This window comes from Mastomys coucha, unplaced genomic scaffold, assembly GCF_008632895.1.
Source record: "Mastomys coucha isolate ucsf_1 unplaced genomic scaffold, UCSF_Mcou_1 pScaffold21, whole genome shotgun sequence".
Lineage (NCBI taxonomy): Eukaryota > Metazoa > Chordata > Mammalia > Rodentia > Muridae > Mastomys > Mastomys coucha.
The window spans coordinates 52,997,259-53,016,698 of record NW_022196904.1 but is presented as its reverse complement, the minus strand read 5'-3'; the positions used below and the strand labels follow the sequence as shown (position 1 = coordinate 53,016,698).

Genomic DNA, 19,440 nt, shown 5'->3' with positions numbered 1-19,440 from the left:
AGCTGCTGAAGGACAGTATCCTATGGATGTGTGTGTGTGTGTGTGTGTGTGTGTGCACCAATTTAGATTCAAATGGATTTCCTATTTATAAGATTAGTTATCTGCTTTGCTAATCAGTATTTGATTAAATATTTGAAAAGCAGAATAAGGGAGTAAGTCAAATGTTCTCAATGAGAGAGGACAAGTATGACATTAAAGAGTAATGATTCGTCTCTTGATGGTCTATGGTGGATGACTAGAGTGCCTTTACATGGGGAAGGACAATTTCTTAAGGAACATCATAGAGGTCAATAGGAATAAGAGGTTGGAGTTTTGATGAATTTTTAAGAGACAATAGAGTTAATTGTGCAGAACATAGGATATTAAAAAAAATCATCCAATACTGGCTGTTAAAATAAGGTTGACAGAAAATAAACAGAGATGCAGTGAAACTAACAGAAGTTATGAGCCAAATGGATTTAACAAATATCTATAGAACATTTCATCCTAAACCAAAGGATTATAACTTCTGCTTAGCACCTCATGGTACCTTCTTCAAAATTGACCATATAATCAGTCACAAAACAAGCTTCAACAGACACAAGTAGTCTGAAATAATCCCATGCATCCTGTGAGATTACCACAGACTAAGGCTGGTCTTCAATAACAACAACAGCAACAACAAAAGCAATAGAAAGACCACATATACATGGAAGCTGAACAACTCTGCTCAATGATAACTTGGTCAAGGAATAAATAAGGAAAAAAAATAAAGGTTCTTTTTAGAATTTAATGAAAATGAACGCATGACATACCAAAAATTATGTGACAACGAAAACAGTTCTAAGAAGAAAACTCATAGCTCTGAGTGCCTCCAAGAACTACTATACTATACTAGCAGCTTGACAGAATATCTGAAAGAACTAGTACAAAGAGGAGCAAATACTTTTGGCAGGATAATAATCAAACTCAGTGCTGAAATCAACCAAGTAGAAACAAAAAGAACTATACAAAGAATCAACAAAACGAGGAACTGGTTCTTTGACAAAATTAACAAGATTGATAAATCATTAGCCAGACTAACCAGACAGCACAGAAGCACAGAGACAGTATCCAAATTAACAAAATCAAAAATGAAAAGGGAGACATAACATCAGAAATCTAAGAAATAAAAAAAAAAAAACATCAGATCCTACTATAAAACCCTGTACTCAACAAAACTGGAAAATCTGGATGAAATGGACAATTTTTTTGATAGGTACAAAAATACCAAAGTTAAATCAGGATCAGATAAGCATTCTAAACAGTCCAAAAAGCCCTAAAGAAGTAGAAGCAATCATTAAAAGTCTCCCAACCAAAAAATGCCTAGACTAAGTGATTTTTGTAGAGAGTTATATCAGACCTTCAGAGAATAGTTAATACAAATAATTTTCAAACTATTACACAAAATATAAACAGAAGGAAAACACTACCCAATTTGTTCTATGAAGCTACAATTACACTTATACCTAAAACACAGAGATCCAACCAAGAAAGAGAACTTCAGCCTAATTTACCTTATGTATATCACTGCAAAATTACTCAATAAAATTGTTGCAAAATGAATCCAAGAACACATCAAAATAATCATCCATCATAATCAAGTAGGCTTCATTCTAGGGATGCAGAGATGGTTCAACATATGAAAATCCATCAATGTAATCCACTATATAAATAAACTCAAAGAAAGAAACCACATGAACCTCTCAATATGTGCTGAGAATGCATTTGAGAAAATTAAATACCCCTTCATGGTAGTACTGGAAAGGTTAGAAATTCAAGGCCCATATCTAATCACAGTAAAAGCAATATACAGCAAACGAGTAGCCAACATCAATCTAAATGGGGAAAAATGTGCAGCAATTCCACTAAAATCAGGGACTAGACAATGCTGCCCACTCTCTCCCTAAGCTCTTCAATGTAGCACTCGAAGTCCTACCCAGAGAAATTAAAAAAAAAAGAAAGTCAAAGGGATACAAATTTGAAAGCTAGAAGTCAAAATGTCACTATTTGCAGATGACACAAGAGTATACTTAATCCACCCAAAAATTCACCCAGAGAACTCCTAAACCTGATAAACAACTTCAGCAAAGTGGTTGGATATAAACTTAACTCAAAGAAATCAGTAGCCTTCCTCTACTCAAAGGATAAACAGGCTGACAAAGAAATTAGGCAAATGACACCTTACAAAATAGTCACAAATAATATAAAATACCCTGGTGTGACTCTAAACAAGCAAGTGAAAGTTCTGCATTACGAGAACTTCAAGTCTCTGAGGTAAGAAATCAATGATCTCAGAAGACGGAAAGATCTCCCATGCTCATGGGTTGGCATGATTAATATAGAAAAAATATCCATGTTAACTCAAGAAGAAGGTAGACTAAAGTATGGATACTTTGATCTTTCTTAGATGAGGGAACAAAATACCCATGGAAGGAGTTGCATAGATAAACTATGGAGCAGAGACTGAATGAAGAACAATATAAAGACTGTTCCACCTGGTAATCCTTCCCATATTCAGTCACCAAATCCAGACACTAGTGCTGGCTGACAGGAGCCTGATATAGCTGTCTCCTGAGAGGCTCTGACAGTACCTAACTAATACAGAAGTAGAGGCTCACAGCCATCCACTTGTCCCCAATGAAGGAGCTAGAGAAAAGGCCCAAGGAGCCGAAGGGTTTACAGTTCTTTAGGAGGAAAAACAATATGAACTAACTAGTACCCTCTGGGCTCCCGGGGGTGAGGGAACATGTTTTTTTTTTTTTTTCTGGAGGAGAAACTGGGAAAGGAGATATCATTTGAAATGTAAATAAAGAAAATATCTAATAAAATGTTTTTAAAAAGGCCATGTTGCCTAAAGCAATATACAGATTCAATGCAATCCCCATCATAATCCCAACTCAATTCTTCATAGAGTTAGAAAGAACAATTTGCAAATTCATTTGGAATAACAAAAAACACAGGACAGAGCAAAGTATCCTCATCAGTAAAAGAACTCCTGGGGGAAAACACCATCCCTGATATCAAGCTATATTACAGAGAAATAGTGATAAAAACTGTATAGTATTGGTACAGAGACAGGCAGGAAGATCAATAAAATAGAATTGAAGACACAGAAATGAACCCACACCCCTGTAGTCACTTGATGTTTGACAAAGGAACTAAAACCATACAGTGGAAAAAGGACACAGCAAATTCTACAAATGTTATTGGTTCAAATGGAGGTCAGCATGTAGAAGAATGCAAGTCAATCCATTCTAATCTTGTAAAAGGCTCAAGTCCAAGTGGATCATGGACCTACACATAAAGCCAGATACACTGAAACTATTTAAGAGAATGTCAGGAAGAGCCTCAAATAAATGTCCACCTGGAAAATCTCCTGAATAGAAAACCAATGGCTTATTCTGTAAGATCAACAATCCACAAATGGGACATCCCAAAACTGCAAAGCTTCTGTAAGGGAGAGGATACTGTCAATAGGAGAAAATGGCAACCAACAGATTGGGAAATGATCTTTACCAATCCTCTTTCCCATAGAGGGCTATTAACCAATGTATACAAAGAACTCGAGAAGTGATACTCCTGAGAATCAAATAACCTTATTAAAAATGGGGTACAGAGCTTGACAAAGAATTCTTAACTGAATTCAAGGAAACTGGAATGGCTGAAAAGCACCTAAAGAAATGTTCAATATCCTTAGTTATCAGGGAAATACAAATCAAAACAACTCTGAGATACCACATCAGTCAGAGTGGCTAAGATAAAAAACTCAGTTAACAGGAGATGCTGGCAAGGATGTGGAGAAAGAGGAACACTCCTCCATTGTTGATGGGATTTAAAGTTGGTACAACCACTCTGGAAATCAGCCAGGCTGTTAATCAGAAAATTGGACATAGAACTACCTGAGGAGCCAGCCATACCTCTCCTGGGCATACACCCAAAAGATCCTCCAGCATATAACAAGGACACACCCTCCACTATGTTTTTAGCAGCCTTAGTTATCATAACCAGAAGCTTTGAAGAACCCAGATGTCCTTTAACAGAGGAATGGATACAGAAAATGTCATATATTTGCACAATGGAGTTCTATTCAGCTATTAAAATCAATGAATCCTTGAAATTCTTAGGCAAATGAATGTAACTATAAAATATCATCCTGAGTGAGGTAACTCAGTCACAAAAGAACACACATGGTATGAACTAACTGATAAGTGGATATTAGCCCAACAGTTAGGAATACCCAAGATACATTTCACAGACCACATGAAGCTCAAGGAGAAGGAAGACCGAAGTGTGGATGCTTCAGAGCTTCTTAGAAGTGGGAACAAAATACTCACAGGAGAATATATCGAGACAAGTGTAGAATAGAAACTGAAAGAAAGGCCATCCAGAGACTGCTCCACCTGGGGATATATCTCATATGCAGCCACCAAACCCAGACACTATTGTGGATGCCAAGAAGTGCTTGCTGACAGGAGCCTGATATAGCTGTCTCCTGAGAGACTCTGCCAGAGACCCTCAAATACTGAGGTGGATGATTGCTGCCAACCATTGGACTGAGCACAGGGTCCCCAAGGGAGGAGTTAGAGAAGAGAAAAGATTAAATGAGTTGAAGGGGTTTGCAACCCATAGGAAGAACAATATCAACCAACCAGGACCCCTGGAACTCTCACAGACTAAACCATCAACCAAAGAGTAAACATGGAGTGACCCATGGCTCCAGCTGCATATGTAGCAGAGGATGACCTTTTCGGGCATCAATGTGATGAAAGGCCCTTGGTCTGTGAAAGCTCTATGCCCTAGTGTAGTGGAAATGCCAGGGCAGGGATGTGGGAATAGGTATGTGGGTGGGTGAACACCCACATAAAAGCAGGGGGGTTCTGGTTGAACACCAGGAAAGGGAATATCATTTAAATGTAAATAAAGAAAATGTCCAATAAAAAAAGAAAAAGAAAAGAAATTTGTGAAATACAATGATTTTGTGCTTAATTGGAACACATGACAAATATCTAGGTTTCTGTTGAAAATTTACTTGAGACACAGTGAATTCTTTCTAGAAAAGAGGAATGTTTCTATAAACAGAGGGTGAGGTAGAGGATGTATGAAGGACTGGAAGGATTGAATGAAACAAATGTGTGACCTGGTAACAATGGTCCTGTTTCCTGTATCTCTTTTCCCAAGTCTTACATATCATTTCTAGGTTGAAATGCACAAGAACATGTTCATAGAAAGTACTAGCATGCATAGGCTATAGATTCGTGTTGCTGACCCTCTATTTACCTTATTTGCCTAAAGCAGGGAACTAGCTGCTACTCAGGTCCTTAGAGACCTCACTTTCAGGAACCTGCACTTTCCTGGGGTGGACTTTTAGAACCTAAGGAGCATCATTGAACTCTGCAGAAGAGTGATCAAGAATGGTATCCTATAGAAGGAAGATATGTTGAGAATGTAGAAGGAAAGGGAGGCAAAAGTACTCTAAAAGAATTCATATCTGTCACATATGAAAGGTTTTAAGTGCTTTGTAGTCTTTGAACAAATGTGAACCAATTAGGAATCATTGCTGAGCTATTCATGTTGCAACATTTTACCCCTTAAAAAGAGCAATCCTAACAGCAATGTACACATTTATGTGTTCACTTATAAATTTAGTGTTCACGTGTTTTAAAATTTTTTAAAGACTTCATTAGTTATATTTAAGTGATAGATGTGATCATTTCGTTTCAATCACAACATGCTCAAGAATGAGAACTGCAATTTCATAATGATATAGTTTGGTGTTTTATGAATAGGGAATAGGATGGGGGTTTGTATTTTTCTGTTTTACTTGGGGCCATCATGTTTATTATGTTACATTAAATGAGCAATCAAGTATAATTTGGGTGCAATCATCAAGACAAACAATTTTCAAACAAATGATATTCAGGTTCCATCAATATATTGATTGACACAATTTGATGTAGAACTATGTGCATACTCTATTGATAAGAGCAGAGAGATTGGGAGAATTGGAAGTAGAAAGTGACAACTGAAAGAATTTTATAAAACCATTTGCTAGTCAAATAACTAATCATTCAGAATATTTTTATTGATTATAACTCACCTATTTTATTGCATATTTTTGCTTGAAAGATATACGTTCAAATCTGAGTCTGTAATTTCTATATGTTCAAGAGAGGAGGAAAAAGAAACTTCTGAAATTCAGGTAATCAAAGCTTTTTCAGATAAATTTTTGATCTGAGGTTTTTCTTTGTGGTGTTTGAATTGTTTGGATATGGCAGCTGTTGAACTATCATATTTTTACATGGATAGTTGGCTAAAAATACTTTCTTTTAAAATGGTGACAATCTAATGTTTCTTCTGTGAAAAATAAAAAAAAAATAGTGTACTGGCTGGTTTTGTGTGACAACTTGACCCAGGCTGGAGTTATCACAGAGAAGGGAGCTTCAGTTGAAGTGTCTCCATGAGATCCAGCTGTGGGCATTTTCTCAATTAGTGATCAAGGGGGTAGGGCCCCTTGTGGGTGGTGCCATCCCTGGGCTGGAAGTCTTGGGTTCTATAAGAGATCAGGCTGAGCAAGCCAGGGGAAGCAAGCCAGTAAGGAACATCCCTCAATGGCCTCTGCATCACCTCCTGCTTCCTGACCTGCTTGAGTTCCAGTCCTGACTTCCTTTGATAATGAACATAAATATGGAAGTGTAAGCTGAATAAACCCTTTCCTCCCCAACTTGCTTCTTGGTCATGATGTTTGTGCAGGAGTAGAAACCCTGACTAAGACAAATAGTAAATATTTTAGGTCATGAAATGTACTAGTATTAGAGTATACTCTAGTATTAGAAGAAAAAGGTATATGGTGATAGGATATTAAATTTACTCTTAAATAAAACATTTTATACCATAATCTTACATTGCTAGAAATCTTTACATTTAGATATAGGATTAAAGTTATATGTACATTTTAAAAATTGGAAATTTTATATATTTACATTTCAAATGTTATCCTCTTTCCCAGTTTCTCCTCCACAAATTCCCTATCCCATGTCCCTTCCCTCTGCTTCTATAAGGTGCTCCCCTATCTACCCACACACTCATGTCTCACTGTCTTAGCATTACCCTACACTGCAGCATTAAGCCTTCATAGGACCAACTGCTTCACCTTCTATTGATTCCAGATGAGGCCATCCTGTGCTACACATGCATGTGGAGCAATGGGTCCCTCCATGTTTACACTTTGGTTGGTGGTTTAGTCTCTGGAGAGCTCTGGGGAGTCTGAATGGTTATTGTTCTTGCTATGGTGTTGTAAACCCCTTCAGCTCCTTCTGTCCTTCCTTTAACTCCTCCATTCGACTGCCCTTGCTCAGTCCTATTGGCTAGGAGCATCTGTATCTGTTTTGGTCAGGCTCTGGCAGAGCCTCTCAGAAGACAGCTATGTCAGTCTCCTTTCAGCAAGCACTTCTTGGAATCAGCAATAGTGTCTGGGTTTGGTGTCTGCATATGGAATGGATCCCCAGGTGGGGCAGTCTCTGGATGGCCTTTCCTTCAGTGTCTGCTCTACTCTTTGTCCCTCTATTTCCTTTAGACATGAGCAATTCTGGGTTAAAATTTTTGAGATGGGTTTGTGGACCCATCCCTCAACTGGTGTGCCTTGCCCAATCTCTGGATATGGTGGCTCTAGGTTCTCCTTCCCGTTTGTTGGGTATTCCAGGTAATGTCATCCCTGTTGGGTCCTGGGAGCTTCTTGCCTTTCTGGCATCTGGGACTTTTAATGGCTACCCCCAGTTCCCCATCCCCCATTGCTACACACCTTAGTGTAATTTTCTGACCATCTCCCATGCATGATCTAGCCTCCCTTTTCCTTTTCCCCTACTCACTTTTTCCCAAGTTCCACACACCCTCTGGCTCCTGTGATTTTTTTGCTCACCTTTCTGAATAGTACTGAAATATTCACATTTTGACCTTCCTTCTTTTTTTTAAAGGATGCTGTTTCTGTAGATATGGATAGAGAAGAGCCATCCTCTATTTTTAAGATTTATTTTATTTATTTTATGTGTGTGGTTGCTGGGATCCAAACTCAGGGTCTTAGGAAGGGCAGTCAGTGCTCTTACTCGCTGAGCCATCTCACCAGCCCATGACCTTCCTTCTTGAGCTTTATATGGTCTGAGTTTTATTGTGGGTATTCCAAGCTTTTTGCCTAATCAGTTAGAGCATACTATGTGTGTTCTTTTGTGACTGGGTTATCTCATTAAGGATGATAGTGTCTAGTTCTATCCATTTGCCTGTCAATTTCATAAAGTCATTGTTTTTAATAGCTGAGTAGTACTCCATTGTGTAAATGTACCACATTTTCTGTATCCATTCCTTTGTTGAGGGACATCTGGGTTATTTCCAACCTCATAACTAAGGCTGCTATGAGCATATTGGAGCATGTGTCCTTGTTATATGTTGGAGCATCCTTTGGGGATATGCCCAGGAGTGGTATAACTGGGTTCTCAGGTAATACTATGTTATATTTTCTGAGGAACCACAAGATTGATTTCCAAAGTGTTTGTGCCAGCTTGCAATCTGACCAGGAATGGAGGAGTGTTCCTCTTTTTCCCCATCTTCACCATAATTTTATGTCACTTGAGTTTTTTTTTATCTTAGCCATTCTGACAGATGTGAGGTGAAATCTCAGAGTCATTTGAATTTCTCTAATGACTAAGGATGTTGAACAGTTTTTAGGTGCTTCTTGGCCTTCTAGCTTCCTCAGTTGAGAATTCTTTGTTTAGCTATGTAATTCTTTTTTTTTTTTTTTTTTTTTTTTTTTTTTTTTTTTGGTTTTTCAAGACAGGGTTTCTCTGTGTAGCCCTGGCTGTCCTGGAACTCACTCTGTAGATCAGGCTGGCCTCGAACTCAGAAATCCACCTGACTCTGCCTCCCAAGTGCTGGGATTAAAGGCGTGCGCCACCACCACCCGGCTAATGTAATTCATTTTTAATAGGGGTATTTTGTTATCTGAAGTGCAATTTCTTGAGTTCATTGTATAGATTGGATATTAGTCCTCTATTGAATTTAGGACTGGTAAAGATCTTTACACAATTTGTTGGTTATCATTTTGTCCTATTGACAGAGTCCTGTGCCTTACAGAATATCTTCAATTTTATGAGGTCCCATTTGTCCATTGTTGATATTAGAGCATAAGCCATTGGTGATCTTTACAGGAAATTTTTCCCTGTGCCAATGTGTTCAAGGCTCTTCCCTTCTTTCTCTTCTATTAGATTCAGAGTATCAGCCTCAATTTATTTGGTGGTCCTTGATCCACTTAGACTTGAACCTTGTACAGGGAGACAAAAATGCATTAATTTGCATTTTTCTACATGCTGGTTACTAGTTGAACCAGCATCAATTGTTGAAAATACTGTCTTTTTTTCCACTGGATAACTTTAGATTCTTTGTTAAAGTTCAAGTGATCATCGACGTGTAGGTTAATTTATGGTCTTCAGTTTCATTGCATTGATCTACTTTCCTGTTTCTGTACCAATATCATACAGTTTTTATCACTAATATTCTGTAGTATATCATCAGGTCTGGGATGGCAAATACCCAAGAATGTCATATCTTGCTTTTCTTTCTTTCTTTCTTTCTTTCCTTCTTTCTTTCTTTCGTTCTTTCTTTCTTTCTTTCTTTCTTTCTTTCTTTCTTTCTTTCTGTCTGTCTGTCTGTCTGTCTTCCTTCCTTCCTTCCTTCCTTCCTTCCTTCCTTCCTTCCTTCCTTCCTTTCTCTTCCTTCCTTCCTTCCTTCCTTCCTTCCTTTCTTTCATTAATTTATTTTTTGGATATTTTACTTATTTACATTTCAGATGTTATCCAATTTCCAGGTTTCCATTTCAGAAGCCTGCTATCCCATGCTCCCTCTTCCTGCTACTATGAGAGTGCTCCCCCACCCACCCACCCACTCCCACCTCCCTGTCTTGACATTTCCCAACAATGGGGCATCAAGCCTTCCCAGGGCCTCTCCTCCTATTGATATCTGACAAGGCCATCCTCTTCTACATATGCAGCTGGAGCAATGGGTCCCTCCATGTGTAGTCTTAGGTTAGTGGTTTAGTCCTTGGGAGCTCTGGGAGTTCTGGTTGGTTGACGTTGTTGTTCTTCTTATGAGTTGCAAACCTCTTCAGCTCATTAAGTTCTTTCTCTAACTCCTTTCTTGGGGACCCTGTGCTCAGTCCAATGGTTAAGTGAGAGCATTCGCATCTGTTTTGGTCAGGCTCTGGCAGAGTGTCTCAGGATCAGCTATATCAGCTCCTGTCAGCAAGCACTTCTTGGCCTCTGCAATAGTGTTGGGGATTGGTGACTCTATATGGGATGGATTCCCAGGTGGGGCAGTCTCTGGATGGCCTTTTCTTCGATCTCTGTGCCTCCCTTTTCTATATATTTCCTCCCATATGAAGTTAGTTTCTACTTCTAAGAAGGACTGAAGCATCCACACATTTTTCGGCCTTCTTCTTGAGCTTCATATAGTCTGAGAATTGTATCTTTGGAATTCTGAACTTTTGTGATAATATCCACTTATAAATGAGTGCATACTATGTGTGTTCTTTTGTGAATGGGTTACCTCACTCAGGTTTATATTCTATAATTCCATGCATTTTGTCTAATAATTTCATGAATTCATTTTTTTGATCTGTTGTGTAATCTGTATCCATTCCTCTGTTAAAGGACATTTGGTTTCTTTCCAGCTTCTGGCTATTAGAAATACAGCTGCTATGAACCCAGTATATCCTTATTACAGGTTAGAGCATCTTTTGGGTATATACCTGGGAATGGTATAGCTGAGTCCTCTGATAGTACTATGTCAAATTTCCTGAAACCACCATACAGATTTCCACAATGGTTGTACCAGCTTGTAATCCTACCAGCAATGGAGGAGTGTTTCTCTTTCTCCACATCCTCACCTGCATCTGCTGTCACTTGAGTTTTAATCTTAGCCATTCTGATTCATGTGATTTTGAATTTCAGGGTTGTTTTGATTTGCATTTCCTTGATGACTAAGGATGTTGAACAGTTCTTTAGGTGCTTCTCAGCTATTCAGTATTCTTTAGTTGAGAATTCTTTGTTTAGCTCTGTACCCCATTTTTTTTACTAGGGTTATTTGGTTCTCTGGCGTCTAACTTCTTGAGTTCTTTGCATACATTGGATATTAGGCTTCTACTGGATGTTGCATTGGTAAAGATCATTTCCCAATCTATTGGTTGTCATTTTGCCCTATCGAGAGTGTCCTTTGCATTACAGAAGATTTCATAAAGTCCCATTTGTAGATTTTTGATCTTAGAGCATAAGTCATTGCTTTTATGTTCAGGAGATATTCCCCTGTGCCCATGTGTTTGAGGCTCTTCAACATTTTCTCTTCTGTTAGTTTCAGTGTATCTGGTTTTATGTGGAGGTCCTTGATCCACATATTGGACTTGAATATTTTACATGCAGATTAAAATGGATTGATTTGCTTTCTTCTACATGTTAATCCCCAGTTAAACCAGCAACATTAGTTGAAAGTGCTGCCTTTTCCCCCACTGGATCGTTTTAGCAATTTTGTAAAAATTCAAGTGACCACAGATATGTGAGGTCATTTCTGGGCCTTCAATTCTGTTCCAATGACCTATCTGCCTGTCTCTGTACCAGTACAATGTAGGTTTTATCACTATTGCCCTCAAATACAGCTTGAGGTCAGGGATGGTAATTCTTCCAGGTGTTCTTTTATTTTTGAGAATGTTTTTTTGCTATCCTTGTTTTTTCATTATTCAAAATGAATTTTCAAATGTTATCTAACTCTATGAAGAGTTGAGCTGGGATTTTGATGGTGAATGCATTAAATCTGTAGATTGATTTTGGCAAGATGGGCATTTTTACTATATTAATTGTGCCAATCCATGAGCATGGGAGATCTTTCCATCTTCTGAGATCTTTTTCAATTTACTTCTTCAGAGACTTGGTATTCATGTCATACAGATCTTTCACTTGCTTGGTTAGGGCCACACCAAGGTATTTTATATAATTTGTGACTACTGAGAAAAAAGTCATTTCCCCAATTTCTTTCTCAGCCTGTATATCCTTTGAATAGAGGAAGACTACAGATTTGTTTGAGTTAATTTTATCTATAGACATTGCTGAAGTTGTTTATCAGGTTTAGGAGTTCTCTGGTGGAATTTTTAACATCTCTTAAGTATACTATCCTAGCATCTACAAATAGAGATATTTTGATTTCTTCCTTTCTAAGTTTTATCCAATTGACTGCCATTTCTTCTCTAATTATTCTGGCTGGGATTTGGAGTCCTAATGGATAAGAGTAGGGAGAGAGTGGGAAGGCTTGTCTTGTCCCTAATTTTAGTGGGATTGCTTCTTGTTTCTCTCCATTTAGTTCTATGTTGGCTACTGGTTTGCTTTATATTTCGTTTGTTTAGGCATGGGTCTTGAATTCCTGATCTTTCCAAGACTTTTATCATGAATGGGAGTAGAATTGTGTTAAATACTTTCTGAGCATCGAATGAAAAAGATCATATGTTTTTATTGAGTTTGTTATTATAGTGGATTATGTTGATGATTTTCCATATATTGAACCATCCCCACATCCCTGGGATGAAGCTTACTTGATCATGGTAGATGATCATTTAGATGTGTTCTTGGATTTGGTTTGTAAGAATTTTTTTGAGTGTTTCGTGTTGGTGTTCATAAAAAAAAAACAAAAACAAAAAAAACTGCTTTGCAGTTCTCTTTCGTTATTGTTTCTTTTTATGGTTTAGGTATGAATTTAATTTTTTCTCTTAGACTGAATTGGGCACTGTTCCTTCTTTTTCTATTTTGTGTAATAGTTTGAAGAGCATTGCTATTGTGTCTTCTTTTGAGTACTGGGCTTATTTTAATTTGGAGACTGTTAAGGACTGCTCCTATTTCTTTTTTTTTTAAGTTTTATTGCATTATAATGAGAAAAGTTACATGATTTCAATTTATCTGAATTTGTTAACATTAAAAACATATTTTAAGTAAATAGAATTGCATAACATTCTTGTTTCCCTTTTGTACCCCAACTCCTCCCAGAGACCCTTCTTCAATACCTACAATATCTTTTTTGTTGTATGCTTTAAAAATTATAAAATATTATAACAATAAAAATGAGTATTATAAAAGTTGTTTGATATAAAACAACAATCAATTTAACAGTCTTATGTAGATGCTTGTCTATGGTAATACTGAAAATAAATACATTTTTCTGAATGTAAATTTTAAATAACTCCAAATGTATTAACTGTATATTTCAAAATAATATATCACTACTAATATTTTCTTAAATGAACATAAATATATAAAGTGTTTTTGTTTATTCATTTATTTTTTATTTAGTAGGGCTTAAAATCTTGGCTCTTACTGAGGTAACTTGATACAAGAGTTACAAATGTCAAGCAAACCATTCATTCTTATTCTTTGCTGTTATCTTACAAACCCCCCTCCCAATTTAATTGTCTACATTTCTTTTGGGTATATAAATACTTTTAAAATATGTAAGCTGTTCTGAAAACCATAGTATAGTATAAAAACATGAAATAAACAATACTACTAATAGAGAGGCTGAGATGGGAGAAGCAAGATCTCAAGACCCTTATCTTGTACACAGCAAGACATTATCATGAACAAATGTATAATATTGGAACAATTTCTCCAATTACCAAATTAGAGAGACCATTGGAACAGTCAATAAAATTCTAATTTCTCATATTTTTGGATTTCAATCAATTAGGATATGTTGGTAATATTAATTTTCATATTAAGATATTAAGAAAAAATACTGGTTACTTCCTATTATTTTTGTTGTAAAAGGTGGAATTAGGTTTGTGTGGGTTTGTTAAAAGATTACTTTCTTGCTTCTTCTTGGGTGTAGTTTTGTTCCTTATGTTGATGTTTTCCATCTATTATCCTTTGTAGGGCTGGATTTGTGGAAAGATATTGTGTAAATTTTGTTTTGTTATGAGATACCTTGTTTTCTCCATCTAAGGTAATTGAGTGATTTGCTGGGTATAGTAGCCTGGGCTGGCATTCGTGTTCTTGTAGGGTCTGTATGACATCTTCCCTAGATCTTCTAGCTTTCATAGTCTCTGATGAGAAGTCTGGTGTAATTCTGATAGGCCTGCTTTTATATGTTACTTGACCTTTTTCCCTAATTTGGTAATTGGAGAAATAGGTCCAATATTGTACAATCTAAATACACTTTCAGCTTGTTTGTTTGTGACAGTGTCAGGCTGTGTACAGCATAAGAGTCTTGAAATCTTGCTTCTCCTATCTCAGCCTCTCTATTAGTAGTATTGTTCATTTTATATTTTTTACACTATACTATGGTTTTCAGAACAGCTTACATATTTCAAAAGTTTATACAGCCAACAGAAACATAGACAATTAACTAGGGAGGTTGCTTGTAAGAGAACAACAAAGAGTGAGACTGAATACTTTGATGTTTGTAACTCTTGTATCAAGTTTGAAGAAGAGGACTTTATAAGTTACTCTTTCTCTGAGCTGAATGCTTTTCTAAATTATCACAGCTAATAAACCAAATTCTTACCCTCACCTAATGTCTGTGCCACCTTCCAAGCAGAACCATTGTTCATTGAAACAGTTGGTGAATGACTTTATGGATAGACTATCTTAAAACATACACCATTTCTTAAATGAATGTAACCTGTTCTCTGTGGACTGAGAATAAAGTCACTCACTCAAATCAAATAGCTTTGACCATAGCAGGAAGTCTGTATCCAAAAATTGTGCCTACAATTCATTTCTTGGTGCAGCAGAACTATCAACTCTCAGCTTAGCTACAATACAGGTAAAATCCTTTGGTGATGTGAGGGTCATTGAAATATAGCCTTATTACAATGAAATTCAATGTCTAAAAATTGTTTTTACTTTGGGCTTGTACCACAGTAAGAGCCAAGCATTTAAGCTCTACTAAATACAAAACAAACAAAAAGACTTTATATATTTATGTTCATTTAAGAAAATACTAGTAGTGATGTATTATTTTGAAATATACAGTTAATATGTTTGGAGTTATTTAAAATTTATATTGAGAAAAATGTATTTTCACTATTGCTGTAGACAAGCATCTATGTAAGATTGTTAAACTGATTGATGTTTTATATCAAATTACTTTTATAATACTTATTTTTACTGTTATAATATTTTATAGATTTTAAGGAATATGACAAAAAAGATATTGTAGATATTGAAGAGGGTCTCTGGGAGGAGTTGGGGTACAAAAGGGAAACAAGAATGTGATTTAATTATATTTACTTAAAATATGTTTTTCAGTGTTAACAAATTCAGATAAATTGAAATCATGTACCTTTTCTCATCATAATGCAATATAAGTTAAAAAAAGAGGAAAAAAAGAAATATAATTTTCATAGGATAAGCTTAGTTCCTTGTTGATTTCTACAGGTGAATTTTCATTTCTGCTTTTAGACTTGGGCTTTAGCATATGAGAATATATGAAGGAAACACGATGACCTCAAAAGCATGTAAAGATTATCTATGCAAATGTTCTGATTTTTAATTATTTCTTACTTTTACATTTTATTAAATTAGGAAATTCAGCTCACTTTGATGTCTCTTTATTGTTATGAATTTTAGCAAGACATTTCTGAGAATATTATTGAAAATGGTATTGATGACTTACCAGAAGCTTCCAAAAAATATGATAATATTGAAGAGCAAAAAGGTAATGTGTATGCTTACCTTTTGATATTAATTGACAGAAGTTTGTTTAATGATCACAGATAACATACCCAATTAAAATGAACTACTAATTTCTTATTAATTAATACAGAAGTAAAATGTCTATATGTTAGGGCAGAACAATTTTCATCAAAATGGTGACAGAAGCATTTCAGTAAAAGAGATGTCTTTTATTTTATGTTTTAAAATATTTTTGAGGATATCACTCCTATTCAATGTGTTTATATTATTTTAACCTTTCCCACTATTCCTGCAACTCTACTTCTGCTACTGATTCTATCTCAAGTTTGTGACTTCTTTGACTATACTATTTTTAATTATACCTCTCTCTCTCTCGTATTCTTGTGTATGCATGTGTTTAATGTTGTTTATATATAAAAGTATTTAAAGTGTATTATTGTAATTGTATAACCTATTACAGAGCTCCTCTCTCTGGAAAAAACTCCCTAATTTGTCTTTGCTTGAAAGGCACTGATTGCCTTTAACACTTCATCTAGGGATGTGTGTTTTGATATTTCCTTCATCCATACTAGCATATCAGCTGGTGTTGTCCTTATGCAGATGTTCTTTATGAAATCGTATTTTTCTAATTTCATGGTACCAATATCCAAGTTATACACAGAACATGTTATAAAGCAGCAAGTGTCCTGGCCCCTGATCTTATAATCTATCCCTCCCCACTTTTGCTATTTTCCCTGAGGCTTAAATTTAGGGCTATATAAGTGGGGGTTGGGCATTATATGGTCACTTCTTATATTTTGTGTTATTGTAGATATCTATAATAATTATGTTTGCTGCATAAATAAATTTTGCTGATAAGAAATAAGAGCTAAATTTTTCTGTGAGCATAATAGTGGATATATGAATCATATTTAGACTACAACTACACTGATATCAGAAAATGATACCAGGTGATTAACCTAGGGTCTATGATTTCTCCATCCATGAGTAGTAGTTTAGGTTTACAGTACCAGGCATGAGTTGAGTGGGTCCTTAAGACCAGTGAGAAAGCTGTTGCTTACTTCAAAACCTCTTACTATCATACCATAAAGGATATCTTGCCAGGCTCACAGACATTTTGGGTTGAACCATTTTCTGCAATTGAACTATTGACTGCCTACCTCTTTTGGTACTTTGCATAACACGTTCTCAAATTACAAAATTAGATTTCTAGGTTAGTTCCAGGTGAATTCTTCTAAATCCTGTCTGAAATGTGTGGCATCTATAGTACTAGGATCTTACAATAGAAACCATTTGACTCATTTCAATTATTTCCCATTTTTTTGTCAAATATCCTTAATTTGTGTATATGTGTGTCTGGAGGGAAGTATGTAATGAATGTGTTCATGTATATGACATCTTAAAAGGTGGATTTTAGAAAGTGTTGTCATCTTTTAATTTCTTGATGAACTGGTCAAAAAATTGTATGACATGAACAAGGAAACATGTACTGTCTTTATAAGTGATATATAAATATTTCTATAATTAGAAGATTTATCTAGGATGTAAGATTTCATCTATACATAATCTTTAATTGAAATACTTAATGAGAGTCAACTTTTTAAAAATTCTAGTTATACATATGTTTAATCTCTTGTGATAGAACAATTTATCTAATTGGTTTTCATATTTTTAATAAAATGTATGTATTTGCCAGAAGAATTAGGATTAGACACAGTACTGGATTTAAAACTGGAAAACAAAAATGTTTGTAATAAGAATGAAGGATACCAAAAATTGGTATGTATCTCTTTAAATTTGAATTTCTTATTTAATATTGTTTGTTTTAATTATATTACGATGCCAATGTAAACTACCTTTAAGACTACTACATGCAGTAATCAGTGATGATTTAATATTAAAATAAGACTTTTATCTACTACAAATCATGTGGTATACATAGAAACCAGTCACACAGGTAGTCATTTTTTCATGTTCAGTAAATAATTATGTGATTATATGTGTGCTTATGTCAAGCATTTTTCATGGATAGAGTGTCTTTTGGGTCTCCATTTCAAATAATGTACAATATAAAAATTAATAACTTCACAATTGGATTAATTTACAAAAGATGATTCAGTCTGAAGAAACTAAATTTCTTTTCTTTGAGTTCTGACCTTAGTTCTGGGACAACCAAGGATGCATATTGAGACCTTGTCTCAAAAACCAAACCAAACCAAACCAAACTAAACTAAACCAAACCAAATTAAATCAAGCCAAATTACTGTCAAATTATTGAATAAATATGATCAAAGCCTTGGTATAAAAAAAAAACTAAATTTGTTATATATTGATTAGATTCAGTCATACCAAGGAACATTTTTTTTCTTTATGGTCATTGAATAATCTCAAGACCTTTATTTGAAGAGATAATATAATAATATTATCTGTACTCAAGAAAATTACATATTAAAAGACTGTTCAATTAGAGAAAGAAAACTTAATTGTAAAGCAACAACTAAAATGATTTTGCTTATTTCAGTGAAAAGAATCATTTACTTCCCAATTTTTATCTAGTGCCCTTAATGAATACATATTAACAGTTGAATTAATTGAGAGAATTCACATAGATTCAAGACACTATAGATTAACCTTTTTGACAATCTTTTCAGAGACACAACACACAGTAATGAACTTACTGAAACATGAGGATGTTCTGAAGAATATATTTAGCTTTTTAATTTGTATAAGGCTTTATAGTGCATATCTACTGTATGCTGAGAAACTAAGCATTAAATCTTCCTCAAGAAAGCTTATGCTATAGTAATAGGATGCAAAACAAATAAAAAGCAACTGTTTTAGTTTAGAAATGTGCATTTTAGTGTAGATAAAACATGATATTGGGGGGATTTAGGGTTGTTTGTCATTAATAAAGAATAGGAGAGAAAATGTTATTTTGTTATCAGAGATCTAAGCATGAAGGTTAAACTGTCTTAGAAAATGAGTTTGTGTATGTGTCTTCTCAATGACTGTCTTATAGGCTTGCATGACTGAACATATGAAATTGTGGACAATGTCATCTCATAACTTGTAAGATTCCTGAGTGATGAGAATGTAAGACATGGTTACTTTAGAAACATATAGAAGAAACTGGGAAAATGCTGTGTTTGGGGAATATTTAAGTTCACTGAGAACTATTTGCATACCATACACACGTTGTATTCTAATTTCATTACTTAAAAATAACATAGAAAAACACTTTTTCCTCTTTATCATTTGGGTCAAGGTTTTCTATCTATAATTAATAAAATGTGTCAGTTCTATCAACTCATTTTTACTGAAATGGAGCCTTTTATGCTTTGATCATCATACTCATTGTGACATATTATAAATAAATTTAACCATGACACGATCCTCTCAGCTTCCGAGTGACAGAGGGGGTTCAGCGTCCTCCTCTGCGTCCTCCTCTGCCCCTTCCCTGCAAGTGGAGGGCCTACCTCCAGAGAGCACATTAAGCCAGAGACCCGGGCGGGATCCACTGTTTTCTCTAGGGTGAAGTTCTGAGACTGGAGCAGCCAGCCCGGAGGCGCCTTGGGCCAGAGACCCGGCGGGATCCGCCATTTTCTCTCGGGTGAGTTTCTGGGACCTGAGCGGCCAGCCGAGAGCCACAGGCCCCACGACTCCCAGGGGAGCCGCAGGGCTGCAGGGACACGATCCTCTCAGCTTCCGA

The 19,440-nt window shown here is 35.7% G+C and overlaps 1 protein-coding gene across 4 annotated transcripts in view; it reads left to right on the top strand.

The window, feature by feature from the left end:
- The window catches only part of LOC116102328 (POTE ankyrin domain family member B2-like), a 113,391-nt gene that overhangs the window by 35,320 nt on the left and 58,631 nt on the right, over positions 1-19,440 (top strand). For 3 of the 4 annotated variants that reach the window (XM_031386858.1, XM_031386855.1, XM_031386857.1), the window contains 3 exons: positions 6,148-6,220; positions 15,666-15,753; positions 17,428-17,510. In XM_031386858.1, the coding sequence (XP_031242718.1) occupies positions 6,148-6,220; positions 15,666-15,753; positions 17,428-17,510 (244 nt within the window). The remainder of the gene's footprint in view (positions 1-6,147; positions 6,221-15,665; positions 15,754-17,427; positions 17,511-19,440) is intronic. The other variant, XM_031386856.1, reaches the window with a different exon arrangement.